The sequence below is a fragment of the Hoplias malabaricus genome, chromosome 8 (genome assembly GCF_029633855.1).
Source record: "Hoplias malabaricus isolate fHopMal1 chromosome 8, fHopMal1.hap1, whole genome shotgun sequence".
NCBI classification, from domain to species: Eukaryota; Metazoa; Chordata; class Actinopteri; order Characiformes; family Erythrinidae; genus Hoplias; species Hoplias malabaricus.
In genome coordinates this window covers 31,977,603-31,999,312 of record NC_089807.1, presented here as the reverse complement: position 1 = coordinate 31,999,312, position 21,710 = coordinate 31,977,603, and the positions used below count along the sequence as shown (strand labels likewise).

The following is a 21,710-nucleotide window of genomic DNA, read 5'->3' as shown; positions in this document are numbered from 1 at the left end:
TGTTCTTACAGCCTCAGACTTAGAACCTTGTGAAGTTAAGCAAAGCTCAAATAATTTTATAACATTTTCTGAATCCACATTATTTTTACATTATTGAAAACACAATGAACATCAGCATGTGACATCCACATGCAGCTATGATTGATTCTTAACCACACATCAACTCTTCTGTTCAAAACTGCCTGTTGGTTCCTGTGTGCTGCTCTTGGCTGGTGTCTGATCTGGACGGGCTGCTGCTGGCCCTCTGTTTTACAAGGCTGTTTCAGGCAGTGACCCAGTGCCAGGCCAGCTGCAGTGAATACCCGTGCCAGCTCCCAAGCCGCCTTAACGTCCAAATACTTCCAGAGATTGTTAAATTGTGTTTGTTCTCGCAGCACACGCACATTTACACTCGTTCTTTTGGTCCCCCCCTCCCCACTTTATTTCTTACTTTATTGAAGAGCTGTTTAAAAATCAGCACTACATTTATGTATCATAGCAGTTATGTGCAGTAGGCAGTAAATGGAACGCATGAGGGCTGATTCATATACTTAATGCCAAGTGTCAGCTAAAGGGGCATAAAGAAGCAAAGGCCCTGAGCTCTGGTGCAATGAGGGCTCCATTCAAACATTTGGAATGAGTTTGAGTGGCATTTGTGATCATCCAATATCAGTACAGGCTGCAGAAAGAAATGACCAACACAGCATCTTGAAGCCATCAGACTTTTATATTTTCATACAAAAATATTGCTTTCATCACCATTGTCATTATATACATCATTGTAAAAACCAAAGCCCATGCACATGTCGACTTCAGTTTCATTGCATTGCTTTCCCTGAAAGCAGAGAATCATTTAATCCTTCACCTGTCGAGTAAAAGCTTCACATTTCCTTGGGAAATTCATAGACTGAGAAATTCACCTTGTTCACTGGGTTACAAGGGCTCATGGATAGAGCAGACATCGAGTTTGGATCTCCACTCCCGCTGTGTACAACACACATTCATCAGTACATTTGGTCATAGAAAAAAAATGCTAAGAAAATATATTTTCGTTTTTTTCTCTTCTTCTCATACGTTTCATAGTTGCTCTTCTTCTGTACAACCACCAGATCCTGGCCCGAAGTTGTACCTCTGCTTTGTACCATATAAATCAAACCCACAGAATGATTTTGGAATCAAAGCTTTTTTAAAGCTCAGCACATGAATAAAGACCCTGTTAGACTTGAAAAAGTGCTGCTGAACTAAGAGAAAAACATATGTGCAAGAGAAAGAGAGTGGGGATTGCACACATGCAGAAATTGACTGTATCAGTGACACCTGAGCTCTGGAGACCAAACCCATTGTGAAGGTGAAAAAAAGAATGTAGAGAAATGGGTTTCAGAGGGAGGAGGCGAATGAGAAGAGGTTTCGTTTGAACATGATTGAGAAAGGTGCACATGGGAAAGATATGTCCGCTTTAAGATGATGCTGAAGTCCATTTGCATATTGCAGCCCTGTGTGGTGGTATCAATATTGCAAAACACAATATCTCGATAACCGAAAAGAACTACACTGTGCAGCACTATGCAGACAAGCAGGTAGGCTTTAACCTCAGAGTCCAGCTTTAGAATTTAGCAACCTAAAACACTGATTTCCATATTTTAGAGCCTCAGAAGATGAAAGCCAGCTTTAGACAGTGGATGCTGATATTGCACTGTGATATGGCCTCAGTGTAATCAACTTCCTCTTCACAGAAATGTGTGGACGGAGGAGAAGGATGACTTTTTGACACCTTCACAGAATTCCTTGCAACTCTTCTGGGTGATGATGAGTGGGAGAGATACTGAGATACTGGCATGAGACCAACTCTCTCTCTTTCTCAGCTGCTCACTTTGACGTATGTGAGCTTGCCTTTAGCTGACATCATGCTGGCTGAGCCTGTCTTGAAAAGCACAAGCTGGTGTCCTGCAAAAGAAGAAGCAGAACAAGAGGTGGACTGTCAGAGAGGCGCGTCCATTGCCTGGGAACATTCCTTACAAATGAGACATCAGAGAAAAGAGAATGACTGTAGTGTGGGAGTCATATATGTTTGAGTTGAACGAAATGGGGAAAAATGTAGATGGGGAGATAGAGGGGATGAAGAGAAGATGCAAAAAACAAAGACAAAGAGAGCTGGCCAAGATTTCATCCCCCTGGCTGATTATTCAGTTATTAATTCACTGAAGCTTAACATGAAACATACCTGCTCTCTTTAACATTGCTTCTTTTGCAAAAAAATGTACCAACATTTACTGATGTGACTAGGAAAGGGCAACATTTCAGTAAAAGGAAATATTTGTATGCATGTTATACTTAGTCCACAATGGTTTTATGTGAAATGGTTAATGGCAGAGATATATTTTATTAGATTATTATATTTTTCCTGCTTGTACCTCTCAGCAATACATGGGATGCATTTTTTAAAATGATTGTAAAACAATGTCCCAAGAAAGTTTATTCATAACCATTTTAGGTAACAACTTTCTGGGATGTAGTTTTTTAGAGGCATTAAATTCTTCCGATGTCTGGTTCCAATCACCATCCTGAATAACTCCTGAATTGGGAAATTTCTCTAGGACAGACCATTTTACAGCAAACTACTTTAAATGACTTTGTGTACATCTTAACAATTGAATTATAAGGAAATATTAAAATTTTGGTCAAATTGCCCTTTAATTCCCCTTGAAGTCAAGTTACAAAAGCCATGCATGCTCAGAAAGACAAAGGGTAAAAGAGGAGGAAAGAGAGAGTGAGAGAGAGAAGGGGGAGGGGACAGGAGGAATGTAGGACTGGTCTGCTCAAGGCTGTTTCAATGAAGATTAGTGATGGCTGTGCTGATGTGCTGTGCTTTAATGAAGTGGCTATGTGCTCCTGAGAGGGGGAGAGTAGTAGTTCAGCTGAGGGAAGGGCTGGAGGCAGCGAGTGATGAAAGATAAGTGCAAAGAGGAGGCCTTTTCTTAAATACACAAACACATACATTCCTGGATAGTTATTCAAAAGCACATTGAAAACTCACACTGAAAAAGTGAATTGAAAAACTTTTACACCTTGCATTAAAGAAGCCATAAGTGATTTTCTCAAACGATTCTTCTTCACATTACAAAACACCCATTATATTAGGGCTGTCGCGAATACAAGGTTTTGAGCTTCGGCTGGGATATTCAGTGAATATTTGAATACTCTGAGAGCGGGGTAGTGTATATTGTTGTCATTAACAAAATCAATTTCCGACCCCTGCTTTAATACCCCTCTCTCCAGGTTGTGCCGTGGCTCGCTAACCTGTTAACTAAGGGCACAGAGTATACACCATTTAACCAGTTGAGTGGATGTGCTCCAATTTCAGGCCCAACGCTGGCAAAAGCATGTTAGGCTGTTTTATATGACTGAGCTTTAGGATTCATTTGCAAAAAAGCCTTTTATGTTGATGAGCCTGAATACGGGTGGAGCGGGGAGAGCACTGTCTTTACCGCTTGAGCCTGAATGTGGTGGAGCGTTGCCTTTATCGATAATCACATTTATCCATAAATATCCAAATCTCAAAATAAGAAACCGAATACATACCCAACAAACAAATACCTGAATACGCCAGCCCTATTGTTCAGAAAATCATCTCTCAGTGCCCACTGTGAAATTAAAGCTGCACTTTTGTTCCCAGCATTGCTCCGCTTGCTGCATTGTTCGCTACACTAAGGGCACAGAGTGTACATAAATAATCAAATCTGATTTGATTTGATAAATAAACCAGAGCTTCATGGAGGTGCTCTTATTTGAGGTGTAAAGCTGACAAAATGAACTGTAGCTTTGCCATGCTTTGTTGTAGCGTTAGGCTGTTTTAGGCTTAGATCAAGACCTTTATGTTGACAAGGCTGAATACACGTGGAGGGTTGCCTTTACCGCCAAGTTTATTAAATTTTTTTTTTTTTAAAAATATGAATATCTGTATCTCAAAATTATAAACCAAATACCCAACGAATGAATATCCGAATATTTCGGGCCAGTCCTACATTATACTGACACCTAGCGCCCTGGATGTTTCAGAAATTCTACATTAAATATTCTTTTCAATTTGCCCATGCCATATGAGGGACCCGCGCTATGGAGCATAAATTGGAGAATAAATTTGTTCATTCAGGGACTACAAAGCAAATTGATTTTTCATCTCACAAGAGATGCAAATAAATAAAGTGATAATCAATTTGATGAATATTGTTAGTTATTTTAAAAGCAAATATAACATTACTTCTTCAAGAAATATTCCCAGTAAATGGATCACATTTGGATTTTACACATTAAAAAAATAACTAAGCTCTTCTCAGGCACACCACATTTTGAGGCTGTCATCTGTTTTTCAGGTGGAAAAGTAAAGTATGATTCATCATTCAAATGTGCATTTTAGTGAAAAGTGTCAACAGAAATCAACATTTAAGATACAATCAAAAAACAGGAACCGCTTGTCGATGAATAATGTAAAATGGCTGGCAGAGAAATTAGTGCTCACGCTCTGCTTAAGCTTCTTACCTGTCCACGTGTTTTGATTGGTCAGAACAAATGCTCTGCACTGGGCGTGGCTCTCACACACACCAATAGCCTCCTGGACGTTGTACACAGACAGCATGCATCCATCATGCTGATACGACGGCCAACAGCGGTAGTTATCTCCTGCTATAGAGGCGTCCACCACCTGTTTATATTCTGCAAGAAAAAAAAAAACACAGCATAGTAAATGAGTGGAAAAAACAAAAGTGTACAAGTGGTCAAAATTGTATAAAGGCTCAAAATTGGTCATTTATAGTGATATTGGAGTTGGAAGTTTATACAGTATTTTTGTACATCACAGGACAAGCTTCCTTGATATTGACAGAATTAGTGTACACACAATTGATGGTCTGTTCTGAACTGTCTACACATTCTCTCTCTCTTTGCTCTCTCTCTCTCACACACACATTTTAAATGCCACTCATCGTGACCCCAGCCACAAAGCGTCACCAGGCAACCACAGCTCAACAACAGAGAAGAAGATAAAGAGAAACAGGGAGGAGGAGAAAGAGACAGATAAAGAGATGTGAAAATGAGGAGAATGAAGGCGACTAAACCAACAACCACCCTCTCAACACCCACCTTCTCTACTCATTCACAATGCTAACATACTCTACTTCTACTGCTTTATACAGCTACGGATACTTCAGCACTTCATGTAATAATTAACACTATAAACAACAGAAATTCTACACAGAAAACACACAGTAGGTGGATTGGCTGTGTGAAACTGACCACCGGTTTGTGTGGATAAGTGTTGGGTTAAGTGCATGATGCACTGTGTGTGTTGTTTTCCTTGTCCATAATGATAGTGGGTAGGCTCTGGACCCACTGCACCAGTGACCAGGTTGAACTGGTTACAGAGTATGAAAAAATGAATGATTGCTCATACAACATAAATAATTTATCTGGCCACAATCTTTCTGTAGTCTCATCTCTTACTTCCGAGGGAAGGAATTTGTCTGTAGCCTCCTGTTAAATGATGTGAATACAGTGTGGGTGAGCAGTCACATTTGTCAAAGTAATAATGTGGAGAAAGATTAGGCCATAGTCTTATGGATAATCATTTGCTGTTCTGTTCTTGACCAGAGGAAAATATTCAGTGTATTCTGGAACATAAACACAGAGAGAGAGAGAGAGCAAGCAACTCAAACAAGAATAGATGTTTGAGAAACAGGCCTCTGTAACTTGGCCAAAACTCACATCAAACTGGCCACGCGTGCCAACTCTTAATGGCTGGACGCTGTATTAAATCATTGCATTTTTCCCCAAAATAATAGAGAGGCTGTCTGTTTCTTGTCATGGTGGGGCTGTGTTTTCCAGAGTGAATATTTATTTATGCTTAGACGCACAGAACTGACCTAATATTAAAATTTCATTGGCGTCTAATTCCACAGTAATGCACGGGTCACTGGAACATTTGTCTGCAGTAATTCAATTTAGGTACAGGATTCTTGTATTAAATCTTGTTTTTTTTCACTTAGCATATCATTTTTATGCTGTTTATTAATTGCAAATTCCACCCATGAGCTAGGATTTCCACAGCCTCACCTAATGACACCAACGTGTGAGTGATGGCAAGAACATCTTCCTTTGAGACATATAAAGCCAACTATTGCTTCTATGAAAACTGCTACTAAGAGATTACAGATGGCTAGCATTATGCTGACCAAGACACTCACCTGGGGAGCGAAGCAAATAGTGTTTTCTTGCACTCCTGGCTCTGGGCGGCTTAGGCATAACCAGGGATCAAATGCTAAGACCACTGTGTCAATCAGGAGCACGTAAAGCAACACTACGTAGTATTTTTCAGTAAATTACAGCTTCAAAGTCACTGTGATGCTTCACTGACCTGTAATAGTGAGAATAGAGCCTCTAGGTTATTGCTACTCTGGTCTCAGCACTGCAGAAACTGCACTATGTACCTTTAAGAGAAGGATAGGAAACCCCTCCCTAACCCTCACTCTTGATTTTAAGACAGTTCTGTAAATGTAAATTATACTCTGCAACTGTAGGGGGAGCCCAGGAGCAAAAATACCAAATCTAACGTAGTGCTGATTTAATTGTATTACTTTTATTCACAATCAGATTTTAATTTACTGTTGTTTAGTTAAAAATATTGACAAAAGGACTTGATATAATGCGATAAATGAAGTGATAAATATCATACATTAATTAGAATGAAGCTCAGATAAGGTCAGATAAGAAAATTCAGACTGAATACATTTTCCTACATGGCTTAATGGAGTGTGCCGAGTTGAGTGTGTTTTAACGTGGAGAGCTTAATGTGTTTATGTGGGTGGGAAGAACTTGGGGGCTGTAGGATGAAGTGCTGTCTCCAGACTACGGTCGATGAGCTCAGCTTCACGACAGTGTGACAAGAGTCTTGATGAGAACAGAACCGCTTCTTCAAAGCTTCCACATCTCCATTACTCCATTAGCCCCCGCCCACCCCAAGCATGAATCACTCTCTCCCTCTCTCTGTGTCTCTGTCCTTTGCTCCCCTTTTTCATTTTCTCATTCCTTCTTCACTTTTTCTGTCCCTCGCTATTCTCTTATAGTACCTCTTTCTACTTCTGTAGTTCTTAATGTCTACCTATGTCTCTCTTGCTCTTTTTCTCCACTCTCTTTCCATTTGTTTGTATTTCTCTTTTGAAGTATGTCTCTCTTCTGTTTTTCTCTTAAAAACCTGTCTTTCACACGCTTTCTCTTTCTGTCCACCCTCTAATTCTCATTTTTTCTTTCTCTCTTCTTTTGCTCAATCTGTCTGCCAACTTTCCATCTCTCCCTCTCTCATACACCGTCCTCCCTCCCTCCAGGGGACACAGTTAGAAGTTTGGTGAGAGGCTGGTTGATTTACTAGTGCTCTTCGCTGTACACTGTTAAAGAGAGGGATGGTTTTTGAATGGGAGTCTTAGGGCCATGTGTGTGTGTGTGTGTCTGTAAGTGCTAAGTGTGTCTGGGTGGGGTTATGGAGGTGGGGGTGTGACACAAACCCTCCTCATGTAGCTCTGAAAACCAGGGAAGAGCCAGTCAGCAGTAAATAATGCAGACTGTTAGATGCTTTATGGGCCTAATGAATGCTTTACGCAGCTCTCGCTTTCACTAAACTGCCGACTGACATTGAGGAGCAAAGGCAGGGAGGGGAGAGAACGAGAGAGAGAGAGAGAGAGAGAGAGAGAGAGAGCGAGAGAGAGAGAGAGAGAGAGAGAGAGAGAGAGAGAGAGAGAGAGAGCGAGAGAGAGAGAAAGAACTGCTCTGTCTGGGAAGACCCAAACACTTGATTTTGAGCTGTGTTTTACAAGGACCATGCCAATTTACAAGACTTTTTTAACAAAGAGTCATGAGTAGATAAGAAACACTCACTAATCCAAATGTACACACACTGTGCCAGTCAAAATATCAAACACTCCTGCTCCTAGAAGGCTTTTCATTATCGTTATCACTGTATACATTTTTCAATCACAATATGAAATAACACACTGTTGGAAAAAAAACTGTGCTTTTGCTACATTATCACACACAACAAGAATGAATAAAAATGTAGATGTTAAAAATAAAACTAGAATAACACTCGAAAATCTTACTATTTCAGGGGCAGCCCTGAGCTCATAGTTAGAGAAATGAGCTTCTGCCGGGTTTGAGGGTTGCTGGTTCAATTCCCAGGACTGACAGGAAAACATACGTCCATGGCTGAATCGCCCTTAAGCAAGACACCAAACCCCCCAACCCCCCAATGGGATTACTAAAGGTGATTCTTCTTGTTTTTCTTTAAGACTTATGAAAACTATATGCAAACATTTAGCTGGTTGTTTCCAGACGTTTGACCAGATCTAATGTACTCCAACATAATTGAGGTCTTCTAAAGGGGAGGGGGGATTACATCAGCCGTTTCTACTTTACAATAGCAGTGCTTGATTGGGTTTAGCTTAATAAACAGAAGAAATGCTTTAGTGAGAGCTGTATTTCAAGCAGAAGTCTTTAAATAATGTAAATTCATGTTCCAAATTGTGTCAAATAAAAAAAGGGTACCATATGGGGTTCTACACTGCATGGCTTCATTCCTACTTAACACGCATACAACACATATTAGCTGAGCGCAACATGTCCTATGTATGCAAATATTTAACTGATCGACACTCCAGTATAATTAATGTACTCATCTACCAGATAATAACACATATGTATTGCTTTCACCTCTTATTTTATTTATAACTTAAAATTCGTTTATACGTATTGCTGTATTAATCTCATGTTTATAGCCATTTGGACTGACGTAAACAAGGGAGGCTTGAAAGAGTTAACCGTGTCGACTGTGGGGATTCTTTCTTAACACACTCATCAGTCAACGACTACCTGTACTCCTGCTTTACACAGGCAATGGAGCGAGGGGGAGAGAGAATGAGAGAGCAAGAGAGAGAGGAGCAAGAGGTAGACCATGAAGAAGAGGGAGAAGAGCAAACAGAGTGGTTTAAAGAGCAAAAAGTGAAAGTGAGCGGAAGAGTGAGCAGAACGTAATCAAAACAGAGAAACAAATGATCCAGTGCAAACAGCAGAGGACAGACAGCCACGATTCCTTTTGTTTCTCTACAAGAATCCACAAGAAAAATTCAGCCAGTTAGTTTAAACCTCACATTTCTCCTAAGCATTGCTTTACACCACACACACACACACACACACACACACACATCTCCAACATTCAATAACTTCACAGAAGTTGGAATACAACTCAGGAGATGTTTAAAATGATATGTGTCATATGTATATATTATTTTCTATTCACACACTATCAAATCAACCATTGTATTCTCATCCTAATATAGATATATAAATCATATATGTGTTATATATTCTGAACTCATCCTGATAAAGTACAGCAAGAACAATTGTAAAGCAGGGTGGAGATGAATAGAGAAGAGGATTATTTAAAGGTTTCAGTCCAATCAGTCACAACCAAGGAAGGCCTGCTGCATATAATCACTTAAGTATGTTAGCAGATACACTGTGGATGGGAGAAGGTTGTCCAGCCTACGGGAGCTAAAAGAGCGAAGCCTCTATCTCTGAAGCTCATTATATATTAAGTTCAGCACAAGATAATATACACTCTCTGCTCTGATTCACTCCCTTTTACATGTTTCAAGTATATTTAAAGAGTTATTATTGTTAATAATTTAATAGTGTTATGACTTTGTTTTATTACTGAATCATTTTCAGTCTTATTACTATTTGAAATCTATATTATGGTCAGAATACTATGTTATATAGTTACGTTATATGTAATAACTCTATGCACCATATGGTTCATTGCTAAGAAATAAGAAACACAAGGCTGAAACGTAAACATGATAAACCCAACAATAAAATGTTACTTTGAGAGGTATGAATAATAATCACAAAATGGAGGTAGAGCTTTAGAGGTGTAGTATAAGCCATGGGGAACTAGAGTGCTTAGTTGTGTGTCTGTTTGTTGTGTGTGTGTCACTGTGTGTACCTGTTTCATGCATCTGTGTCTCATTCACAAGGTACTGTCCATTCTTGTACATGTCCAAAGCCTTCTGAAGGTGAGCGAGGGTCTCCTCCGTTCCCCAGAGCAGCTCACCTAAACACACACATTAACATCACACACACTCAGTACATTGCACTGGCACATTGAGCTCAGTTTATGGGGAATGAAGCACAGTGTAATTGTGCATGCCAAACTGTGCTAAATTATGTTAGGACGAGGACATTTTATGAGGAGAGAGAGGAAGAGATAGAGTTAGAGGGAGAGAGATAGCATCAGAGCGTGAAGCCCACCCATGCTACCCGTGGCTTCATGGCTTGTTTTGCCTGAGATAAGCAGATTTCAAATGCTTTACATGACATACCATCATCCTGATGAACAAGCTGAGATAGAGTGAGCATGCACAAAGCAGCCCAGACAGGCACAGGCTCAAGGGGGAGGAAGGGGAACAAAGTAAAGAAAAAACAAGGCAGAACAAGTAAAAAAAAAATAAATAAAAAAAAAAAAAACAGGACACAGGAGAGAGGGTCTTAGAAAAGGAGCAAAAAAGACCAAAGTAAATCATATCACAGTTTGCTTTAAGCTTGGTGGCTTCTAATTTCAGCCTTCATTTATTTTATTCAATATGTAGCCTTTGAATGAAACATTTTAAACTCCATTGGGCCAACACCAACTGAAAGGTTTCAATATGGAATGTGCTAGAGACCAGGATAAAGGAGTTAGTTTCCTACAATCTCTATTCTGAACTACTAACTAATGAGTATGCAGCAACCGATAGTAAGCACTGTTAAACTGACAATAACATGTTAAGAACCAGCCAATCAAACATGCTGCCACTGAACAATGCTGGGACTGAAATTTGCTGGCAGAATTTCTATAAACAAAACATCCAGTAGGGAATAAAGTGATGAGTATACACTTTCTGAATACTATAAATATAAACCACAGCACAACAGCAGTGGTGTTTCAGCCTGTGTTCAAACTCGTCAATTTTGGTTTGATTAAAACAAACTCAGGTGTGATTGCTCCATTAGTGCGTATCATTAGAGTCAGTGTGAATGCTCGCTTTCAAATTCTGGTGCCCACCAAACAAGTGGACAGAAACCTCTCGAGAAAATGCATTTTGGTCCATTTAACCGTGGTTCGGTTCGTTTCAAGTGTGAATGCAATACAAACCTAAAAGCATCAAATCAAACCAAACACAGGACATGAAGTTCCAGGATGTATCAACAATCACGATGTGAGGGTGCTGTTTTGACACCTTTATCCATTTTACCAGCTTGCACTGTGTTTCCAATGTTTCCAAGTAAAACTACCTCCAAGTAAACACACATGCTTGCTATACAGGTTATGTTTTTGGTTTCTTTATGCTCTCTGTTTTGTCAATCCATGGCATTACCAAGATCCATGAAAACTAGTTTGTGTTGTGCAACCTGTTAGGATATATTGACGCAAAAGTCTGAACTTAGTAAACACAGTGTAACTAGCCTGCAGGTGTGAAAGAACAAGTATGTGTGCAGAGCACATTTGTATCTAGCATTTTATTTTATACAGGATATTTCACATTTCAATTTTATTTGTATTGTTCAGTGTGTAACCTTAACATTACTGGTAAATCTCCAGGTCTGTTTCTAAATGCCATTCTATTATAGTCTTTGACAGATTTCTAATACTAGGTATAGGCGTAGCTAACAGATCTCTAAAGCACTATAAAACTGTACTGATTTTTTTGTAATTGAATTATCTGGCTTTGAATTGGAAATGATAGGTTCTGCTTTTGTGTCTTTACTCATGAAGTGTTTCTTCTTCATGATTTTAAAGAGTTTTGCCTGTCAGTGTCACTACTGAGCATACTAATGAAAAGTTCTAGATTGGATAAAGCTGCCTTATGCTAGTGTTGTACAAGGTGCTTTGTAAATAGAAAAAAGTGTGATCTTTGTATGTTTATCCAATAAATGTACTGTATGTGTGAGAGTACACTGACCTGTAGAGTTGACAATCTTGTCGAGAAGAGGCCTGAGTGCTGTAGGGGCACTATGGGGCAGCAGGTACGTAAAGAAGAATCTGCATAAAACAGAAGATAATCAGTCCAGTGATCCCTGTGCATTTACCATACCACAACTCTTCGACAATGGCACTAGCCTTGTGAGAAATTAATATACGAAAGTGTGACAAAATTGAATTGAATTGACTTTTAGCCATAAGATTGTGACACAATGGAACTAGCTGGATGTATTTCCAAAATATGAGGCAAAAAATGAAAATGGTGTATATTTGTTTGTTTAAACATCAAAAAGTGCACATTCTACATCTTGTTTTTTTCATAATATTAAATCTTACGTTCTCAGAGAAGTACATTTATGGTAACAGCACAATGATAACCACTGTTTTTAAGCTCCTATTATAGTTAGCTCTAGTGGAAAAAAAACAAAGAAAGCTTCAGATACTGAACATTTCTTAAGCAACAGTACATATATTACATTTTTGGATCAACTCATGCCCCATGCTGACCTGTAGGCATTGTAGAGATTTCTCTTCTCATTGATGCCCAGACAGTGTCCACCGATGCAGTTGAGGGTGAAATTGCGAGCAGGGAACTCCAGCAGACAGTCTAAGGAGGAAGAACATTGAGCCTCCTCTAAACTGGCATCGTCCAGATCTGTTACCTTCAGCTCACCATCCACCAGCACAAACTGCCTGGGTCTGAAGTCCAGCAGAGTCAGGGAGCCGAGAGGAGAATGGGCCAGGTAATACAACAATCGAACCAGACTTAAACAGATCTGAAATAGAACAAGAACAGCAGAAATAGGTGGATGAGTAAATGAAGTTATGACTGTGGATCTGAATTAGCATTGCAAAACCAAAAAAGCTTTGTTTTTGAAACAGTATTCTAGTACAAATGTGAGTACAGAACAGCATGTAACTAAGAAGGTGAACCCATATATGTATGTTACACTGTATCTAAACATTCATGGACATAATGATTCAGTTGTGCACACATGGCATTAATAATCTGCATAATAACGTATGAAACAAAAGGGTGTTGTGGAGTAGTTTGAGCTTTAGGTCACCAAGCCTATTGCCAATCATGGGCTAGAGCAGGGGTAATGAATTAAAATTCATTATGGTCCAATTAGAGAAAATTTTCCCAAGCCAAGGTCCGGAACATAATGTTTAACTTGCATTATGATCAGTGCCCTATCATGGACATTAAAATAGCCTTATAATTACAGCATAAATTTATATAGTTAACTGAATGTGATGTGAAAGCAAATTATACTTTCAATAACATTTCAATATATTTCAACAAGATTTATTAATAAATATAAATAACAAAATCTCTAAATAAAACGTCCTTTTCTCATTTCAAGTAAAATTTACAAATAAACAATGATTTTTTAAAAATGGATATTTTAAATAAAGTACCGTGACCCTGAACTGGAAAAGCGGTTACAGATAATGAATGAATGAATAAATGAAATAAAGAGTTTTTAGCACATCCCTTAGGCTATTTTTACTGGCCCCAAGACAGCGCTGTCTGGAGCCTGACCCTGTGTGTGTCACTCATTCGAGTCATAGCGCTCATCATAATGCACAGATATGATTGGCTGTGTAGCCTCACGTGTCATATGAAGAAATGCATGCGAATAGTCTGTGAGATTCCTGGAGCGCTAAACCTGAACAGTAATGACTAGCAGATTCCCATCGCTTAAAACAAACACAAAATAAAAATAAAAAAAGCTCTTAATAGTTTATCTGTTACAGGTCCAGGTCCGGGCAAGACAGCGGCCTGCCTTGTCATGACCCCTGGGCTAGAGGGTTAAATCCCCTATCACTGTGTTGTAAAGCAGTACACCTGCATTTTCTGGAGGGATGGAGCCCTATCTAACACATTTGGAATTAGCTGAAGTGGTGTCTCTGACCCAGAACTAGCCACGCAATACTGGCACATGAGCCCATTAATATTTGTATCTGTATACAGTCAAATCCTCACAGTTATAACCCAACATCTAGTGTGAAGTCTGTTGATTCAGCACAGATGACAAAATCCCTACTCATACTCTTAGCTCATACTCTTCAGAAGAAAGGCTGGATGAGCAGGTGTCCACTAACACAGCAAGAATGGGACTCCGCATTAGCATGCCAATCCAGACTCACAGTATCAAACATTTATGCTCTGGTTTGCATTGGGACACAGCTTCAAGACACAGGAAATCCCAAAAGGACCAGGCCACTTAATGTGCATGTGCATCAATGTGGGTGTCTGGGAGCACCCGCCTTAGCTCTCCAATCACCACTTAATCTCTCAAAGCACCACTTGAATATGTGTGTGCGTGTGTGTGTGTGTGTGCGTGCGTGTGCGTGCCTTGGGAATTAGAGCTGGTATTGTGTGTGTGGGTGTTAGGGGTCACTTTGGGGAGAGCAGAAGGCTGCTGGTGTTGAAGAAGAGCCCTCCCTGGCACACAGGCCACTGCCAAATCCCCGCTGCCAGTGGAGCGCTGAAAAGCAGCAGGAACAAAAGCAGGGGAAGGAGAGGGAGGAGGGAACACTGCGCCGGCCTTTCACACAACACAAAAGCTGTTTTTAATGTACTCAGGATTAGGAGCCACTGGGAAAGGTCAGGATCTGCCTGGTGTACTAAGTGTGTGCGTTTGTACGTCTGTGTGTGGTTATAATTTATTCCGCCAGGGTTTGTTGTAATTGAACACTGCTTTGGTACAAATAAAATCCAAACCCAAAACCAAAAACAGACATTTTGAAAGGGAGAGTTTTCATCACGTTTTAATGTCCTGCTCCATTTATATTCAAAGACAAAATTAGATCTGTCCGAAAATTATTGTTACTGTCCATAAATATAATCAACAAAGAAAACCAACAATCTCTTACATGGGGAAAAAGGATTACACCCACCTGGATTTTTTGACTAGATTAAAACATAATAAATACATAACATAAATACATTTGCTTCTCCCAAGATACGTGAAGTCAACCACTGACTCTTTTTGCACTGTCCCTCGCTGGTGATGCCTGTCTGGCTAGCATCATGCCTTCTGTCTGACCAAGAACTTCATATCTCTCAAACAGTAATGGCTCAGTAGAAGGATAAAACAAATAATTAACACATAATGAATGTTAATGTAAAATATATTCAAGCAATGTTTACCATTCTACTTATCTCTTCCTCATGGGGCTTTCATAACAGAAAACTTGTGTTTTCAGATTATGCTATAAATTACATTTAATAAGTGGGTATTCATGACTGTTCGGAGTAACTGTACATTGGAAATTACTGTGTGTAAAGCTGTATTTTCACCTGTCTGGTTTTATATGGTATGGGAGGCTGTGTGTGGGGGGGAGAGGGGTGGGGGCGGTCATGTTTGAGGGGCTCTGGCTATGAAAGCCTTCGTCAGTGTGTAGAGGAAATGGCTGTGGATCTAAATGAGCCGTTTGGTAGTCAGCAGTTCTGTTGGCCTCCCCAGAGTCTATTAGTACCTCATATGCAATTCAAATACAACTAAAGCCCTCAGTGCAGCGGTTTTCTCCTTCTCTATGGCAGTTTCCCTTTTGTTCAAAATGCCCAAGACTGGACTGAAAAATTCTGAATAAAAGAGAGGAGGAATGTATGGAATATGTATAGGAACACGCTTTTGGATCATGTTGTAATCACCCTGAAATTTAGGTAAAACATCATTCAAATGCAGACATACCCCAGCGAATTGCTTTGACTGAAAATTGAGTTTGTTAGGAATTTATGCATTTTTAAGCTACAGGAGCTTTTGTTTTGAAATTCTATGCTAATATGCCAATCAATAAAATATTCATAATTATTTTTTACTTATTTTTATTTAGATTGAGTCATATTAATAGTTACCAGTCATTTTATTTTAGACCAAATTAATTCTAAAACTGGGGATTAAATTCAAACCCACTTCCTGAGCTGTTAGACCCTGAATGTACTACATTCTGGTAAAACTATAGTTACTTTTACAGTGTTTTTCTAAACTTTTGTTGTTTTCTCTTGTTTTGTTAAACTCTTGTTTTTGCTGGTAATTATTTTTGTAAAAATAGTAATACAACTACAATCAAAATAGAGCCTTCATTAAAAAGAAAGAAAGAAAGAAAGAAAGAAAGAAAGAAAGAAAGAAAAATAAATAAAATGACACATTGTAAGAACACATGACAAATTATCAAATTTATAGCTTGTTTTCCACAGTCCCCAAAGTCAAGAGAGGAATTTATTTTATATTTATTTCCTGCAAATGCCTTCATTGTTCTGTGCTCAGAATTAATTTGCAATGGCTGAGGTGGCAGGAAATCTAACTCGAAAGTTAACTTGGCAAAGTCTTCCCAGAATCCTTAAGCATGTGGTGAAGCAGCTCTAAAGGTCCTGTTCCAGGCCTTCATTTGAGGGGAATTAGAATTGGTAATGCTGAACTATTCTGGAAGATGAAAAGCAATCACGGTGTTGAAGGCATATCGAGTCCATGCTGAGCTGGGTTATGAATTGCTCTGTTGAGTTGTACACTGCTGTGATGACACATAGATGAGTGTGGCGCACTCCACATCAGAGCATGGAAATGTGCTTCCACTGCTGCCTAGTGTATGTGTATATGTGTGTGTTTGAGAAAGAGAATGCATATGTACCTGAGTAAACATCTAAGTTTATGTATATTTTTATACCCACTTTTTTAATCACAAAGATATTGTGCAATGCCAAATATACGTTGGAAGCTTGGTTGCAATAATTGGTACAGAATTTTCATAATGATTATAAGAGGTCAGGTAGATAATTACATAATAAATGAAAATATATATCGGCTACAGAGAGCACTGATACCATAGGTGTGTTGGAAATTGCCCCGTACTCACTAATCCCTACATGTAACACAGAGGGCACTTTTGGGACACACCCCATGAAGCAGATACAGACGCACATGCTAGATGCAGCTCGAATTTAAACTTGGGCCAGATTACAAACAGGCTGGGTATTTTATACCACACAACTGTTTTTGTCTAGTTTTCCGAAGACTGGAAACATTTTACACACACACACTACACGACCACAAACTCCCCAACCAAACACAACTCGCGTTTCCCAAATATAAATACGGTCGTACAACTCGCTGAAAGAAATATTATAGAAAATATTGTCTCATTATCTTCCATTAGAATGAATAGAGCAAAGTGTGAATGTTCAGGAGGTGCCTGAGGAAACACTGGTCCATATAAAGCTCTCTAAATCTATGCAATGTATTGTATAGCATTTTAGTCTGTAACAGCGATCATAGACTGAAGGAAAAACCACTTCTTTAAACTGACATGAGTCAAATGTTTGAAGTGGTTCCACACAAATAAAATGTGTTGCAGCACGTGTGTTAGAGTTCTTGCTGTAAAGGGCTGTGAGCTGTACAGGGCTGTGTGCTGTACAGGGCTGTGTGCTGTATTAGGGCTGTGTGCTGTACAGGGCTGTGTGCTGTATTAGGGCTGTGTGCTGTACAGGGCTGTGTGCTGTATTAGGGCTGTGTGCTGTACAGGGCTGTGTGCTGTACAGGACTGTGTGCTGTAATAGGGGTGTGTGCTGTAATAGGGGTGTGTGCTGTACAGGGCTGAGTGCTGTACAGGGCTGTGTGCTGTACAGGGCTGTGTGCTGTAATAGGGGTGTGTGCTGTACAGGGCTGAGTGCTGTACAGGGCTGTGTGCTGTAATAGGGGTGTGTGCTGTACAGGGCTGTGTGCTGTATTAGGGCTGTGAGCTGTACAGGGCTGTGTGCTGTATTAGGGCTGTGTGCTGTACAGGGCTGTGTGCTGTAATAGGGGTGTGTGCTGTACAGGGCTGTGTGCTGTATAGGGCTGTGTGCTGTACAGGGCTGTGTGCTTTATTAGGGCTGTGTGCTGTATTAGGGCTGTGTGCTGTACAGGGCTGTGTGCTGTACAGGGCTGTGTGCTGTAATAGGGGTGTGTGCTGTACAGGGCTGTGTGCTGTATTAGGGCTGTGTGCTGTACAGGGCTGTGTGCTGTACAGGGCTGTGTGCTGTACAGGGCTGTGTGCTTTATTAGGGCTGTGAGCTGTACAGGGCTGTGTGCTGTAATAGGGGTGTGTGCTGTATTAGGGCTGTGAGCTGTATTAGGGCTGTGAGCTGTACAGGGCTGTGTGCTGTAATAGGGGTGTGTGCTGTACAGGGCTGTGTGCTGTATTAGGGCTGTGTGCTGTACAGGGCTGTGTGCTGTATTAGGGCTGTGAGCTGTACAGGGCTGTGTGCTGTAATAGGGGTGTGTGCTGTACAGGGCTGTGTGCTGTATTAGGGCTGTGTGCTGTACAGGGCTGTGTGCTGTATAAGGCTGTGTGCTGTATTAGGGCTGTGTGCTGTAATAGGGGTGTGTGCTGTACAGGGCTGTGATTTACTACACAGAGGGCATTTGGGTCATTTCTGCATCCCAGAGGAAGAGCTATAATAATAGGAAATAATTATGGTGGGTGGTCAGTATGGTGGTAATAGAGATTAGTAGGAATACTGACTGAGAACTGTGCTGAACATCAGGCGATAGAAGAAGAGAAGAGAGTGCAGAGAGCTGGATTTTACCCAGTTTACCAGAGATCTTTACCCATTCCCTCCAAAGAGAGCAACCTGTACACACTGAGCAATCCGTTCCTCAGTGCTATTTTACCTCACAATTCTTACTAAATCTCTTCTTTTGTAGGTTTGCCCACGATACCATTTTTAGGGCTGTGGAGATTCAGAGAGATATTTAATGAATGTTTTAAGCTTCACCCACTTGAGTTGTTCATACAAAATGTCCGACATGTGATGGGTCCTGAGCCTACCACTACCTACAACGATTAAGAAATTAAATGCAGCTATAAATTCCAAATGAGCTGATATTATCAGCTACAATGCTTGTATTTTCTGGGGGTTATTTTACTGGGCTACTCACTTCAGTCAGATCAGATATGCTCCTTTTCAGGGAAAAGTGAAATTCTATATTGTGTTTGTCTACAAACACCTCCAACTGCCTTTTACAGAGTCTGTTTTTTGTGGAGGTAGTAAAATTTCAGCCACCTGTCTAAAGTCATATCAACTATTGTCGCTGTCTGAAAAACAAAATCCATAAATCTCCAAATTGGTAAATTAACAGAAGGCTAAAACATTTTTACATTTTAATGCATTATAAAGCTGAAAAAAACTATTCTATTCTAATTTGTTTTGTATAATTTATATTTATCCACGTATAGTGAAACCACACAGTGAAAAGAATAGCTGCTGTGTTCAAATGAACCAGATAAATGGAAATAGTTAAAGCAGTTTTTTTTGACAATAGCAATGCTATATATGGTGTAAGCAATTCCTTGAATCCCCACCCTCTCTTCCTCCAGCAGCAGACAGATAGTTGATGGAATGTGTGATATGGTGGCAGCTGGGACTGACTCACCCTGAATCTCTCCTCCCAGGGTGTCTGCAGCAACTGGATCATCTCCAGAGGACTGCCCAACTCTGTGATGGCCGTCACTGTATCCTTAATGTCGTTACTGTCCTGGTAGCAGTAGCCGTATAGCTAGGGATAAGAAAGAGAAAGCCAGAGAGATTGAGGAGGAGATAGACAGTGCGACAATGAGGCAGAGAAACATTAGACTGTCAGTCACTTAGTCTCAACTGAACAACCCTGTGTACAATTTCCTTGTTTTGACTCTGTATGTATGTACGTGTATGTGTCAGTGTCGAATCACAGAAAGTGCAGTGTCAAGTTAAAGATAAGAGGAAATCAACACAGACTGAGATTCAGCCTGTCCACCAACTCTCTGTACTGTACACAAAAACAACACAGTTACGAGCCGCTTACCCAAAGCATGGAATTCTAATTAGGAAATCTGATTGTACGGCTATGTGTGAATGAAGTGTGTGGGTTTCTGCAAATCTCTTGGCTCCAGAGTCTCCATACTGCTGAGTCTTGCTGCATTTGGCGCTTCGCTAACAGAAACATTTTCTTAAGCTAATTTGAGCCAAAGAAGCTAGTTAAAATTAAACAGCATGAAATTTCATCTGAAAGGAAAACAACCTATGGCTGCGTGACCGGCCCATACCACCGTCAGAGTCTTCGGCAACAAAGAGGAAAAGCTGGGATGAGGGCATTCTTCTCTCTAGCTTGTACTTTTCTGTTTGCTGGCCTAAGTTCACCTAAGCTGCAATCAAACCCTCCAAAGCCTATTAGTGCACAGAGTTCTCTATTACATTAGAATGCTTATGAAGGAGTGGAGGGCTTGAAACATTCTCCTTTGTGCATGGAGGTGTTTTCGTGACTTTATTTTAGGGGGGAACGCAAATGTAAAACTATACTCTTCCTCAAGGCTAGGTAATCCATGGTATTCCAACCTGTGAATGCGCTGACACCTGCAAATAGAATGTAAACATCTATTTCAGGAGTAATTCTTTCCGGGACTCACAATTCCTAGCGATGCCTACCACCGCACACAGTGGATACAATAGCACCGCTACTAAAAATGACCAATGCCAAAGCCTTAAGCCTCAATGTTGCTTAGTGAGGTCCGCACACACATTGGGAGGACATTGCAGCCACAGCTTGGGTGCGCCTGGGACATTTTTAACATCAAGGCAAAAAGTTATAGATGGCGCTGTCCGTGCCAGCCATGTGAGCAGAGAGAAATCTGGGCAGATGTTGACAGAATGCCCTTATAACACCACCCAAACTTTGGCACAGTGAAAGAAATGAAAACACACTTTTGGAAGCACACACTTTTCCAGAAACACTCATTGAACTGGTCTGAGTCTGTTTTCAAATGCTCTCGTGAGTGCAGATACATCATCACTTGGGCAATAACTGAAAAAAGTGACTCATTACATTCGCTCAAGTGCGTTCAGTAGGAGGTAATAATCCAGGTTTGTGACCTCTCGTCTGATGCGTCTTAATGTGAAGTATACCCACAGGAAAGGAAAGGCAGAAAAGATATCTCTTTTATATCTCAGATATTGCTCCTAGACCACAACAAAATTAGATCTGAAGATTTCAAGAATTTCAAGACAATAATACTCACATTTATCTGAAATTAAACATTGGAGCTCAACCTTTATTTCTAGTCCAAAGCAATGAACCTTCACTATTTCTAAACTGTGAAAAGCTGTTATAATTTACATTTGGCCCAGACGTCTCTGTTGTGACTACAATATTGAGGTTTCTTTTCATTTGGGAGATTTGCTTTGAGTTTTTGAAAGAAAGCTGCATAGATAGTTCTCCATACTTCTAAAAATCAGATGAATTTTCACCAGCATTTATCATTATCCCAGTAAATCTAAACACTTTCACTGATGTTGAGGCCTGGGAATGTCCATTGTTCTTAATGCAGCAGCAGTGTCCCTGTGTCTTAGTCTACTTCTCATCAGAAATCAATAATTAGTACTTTATAACCACATTAAATAGAATTACAATTAATATAATATTATGTGGACAGGTGGCACGGTGGTGCAGCCTGTAGTGTTGCAGTTACACAGCTCCAGTATCCTGGGGTTGTAGGTTCGACTCCTGTTCCGGGTGACTATCTGTGAGGAGTTTGTTGAGTTCTCCCTGTGCCTGTGCAGGTTTACACCGCATGCTGTGGTTTCCTCCCACAGGCCAAAAACACACGTTGGTAGGTGGACTGGTGACTTAAATATGTCCATAGGTGT

At 40.2% G+C, this 21,710-nt stretch overlaps 1 protein-coding gene across 2 annotated transcripts in view; it reads right to left on the bottom strand.

The window, feature by feature from the left end:
• Positions 1–700: 700 nt before the first annotated feature.
• The window catches only part of pkdcca (protein kinase domain containing, cytoplasmic a), a 35,686-nt gene continuing 14,676 nt past the window's right edge, over positions 701–21,710 (bottom strand). Inside the window, exons 2-7 of one of the 2 annotated variants that reach the window (XM_066679484.1) lie at positions 19,465–19,587; positions 12,548–12,816; positions 12,021–12,100; positions 10,025–10,132; positions 4,516–4,689; positions 701–1,923 (exon numbers count right to left, since the gene is read on the bottom strand). In XM_066679484.1, coding sequence (XP_066535581.1) covers positions 1,838–1,923; positions 4,516–4,689; positions 10,025–10,132; positions 12,021–12,100; positions 12,548–12,816; positions 19,465–19,587 — 840 coding nt within the window. In that variant the 3' untranslated portion in view covers positions 701–1,837. The remainder of the gene's footprint in view (positions 1,924–4,515; positions 4,690–10,024; positions 10,133–12,020; positions 12,101–12,547; positions 12,817–19,464; positions 19,588–21,710) is intronic. The other variant, XM_066679485.1, reaches the window with a different exon arrangement.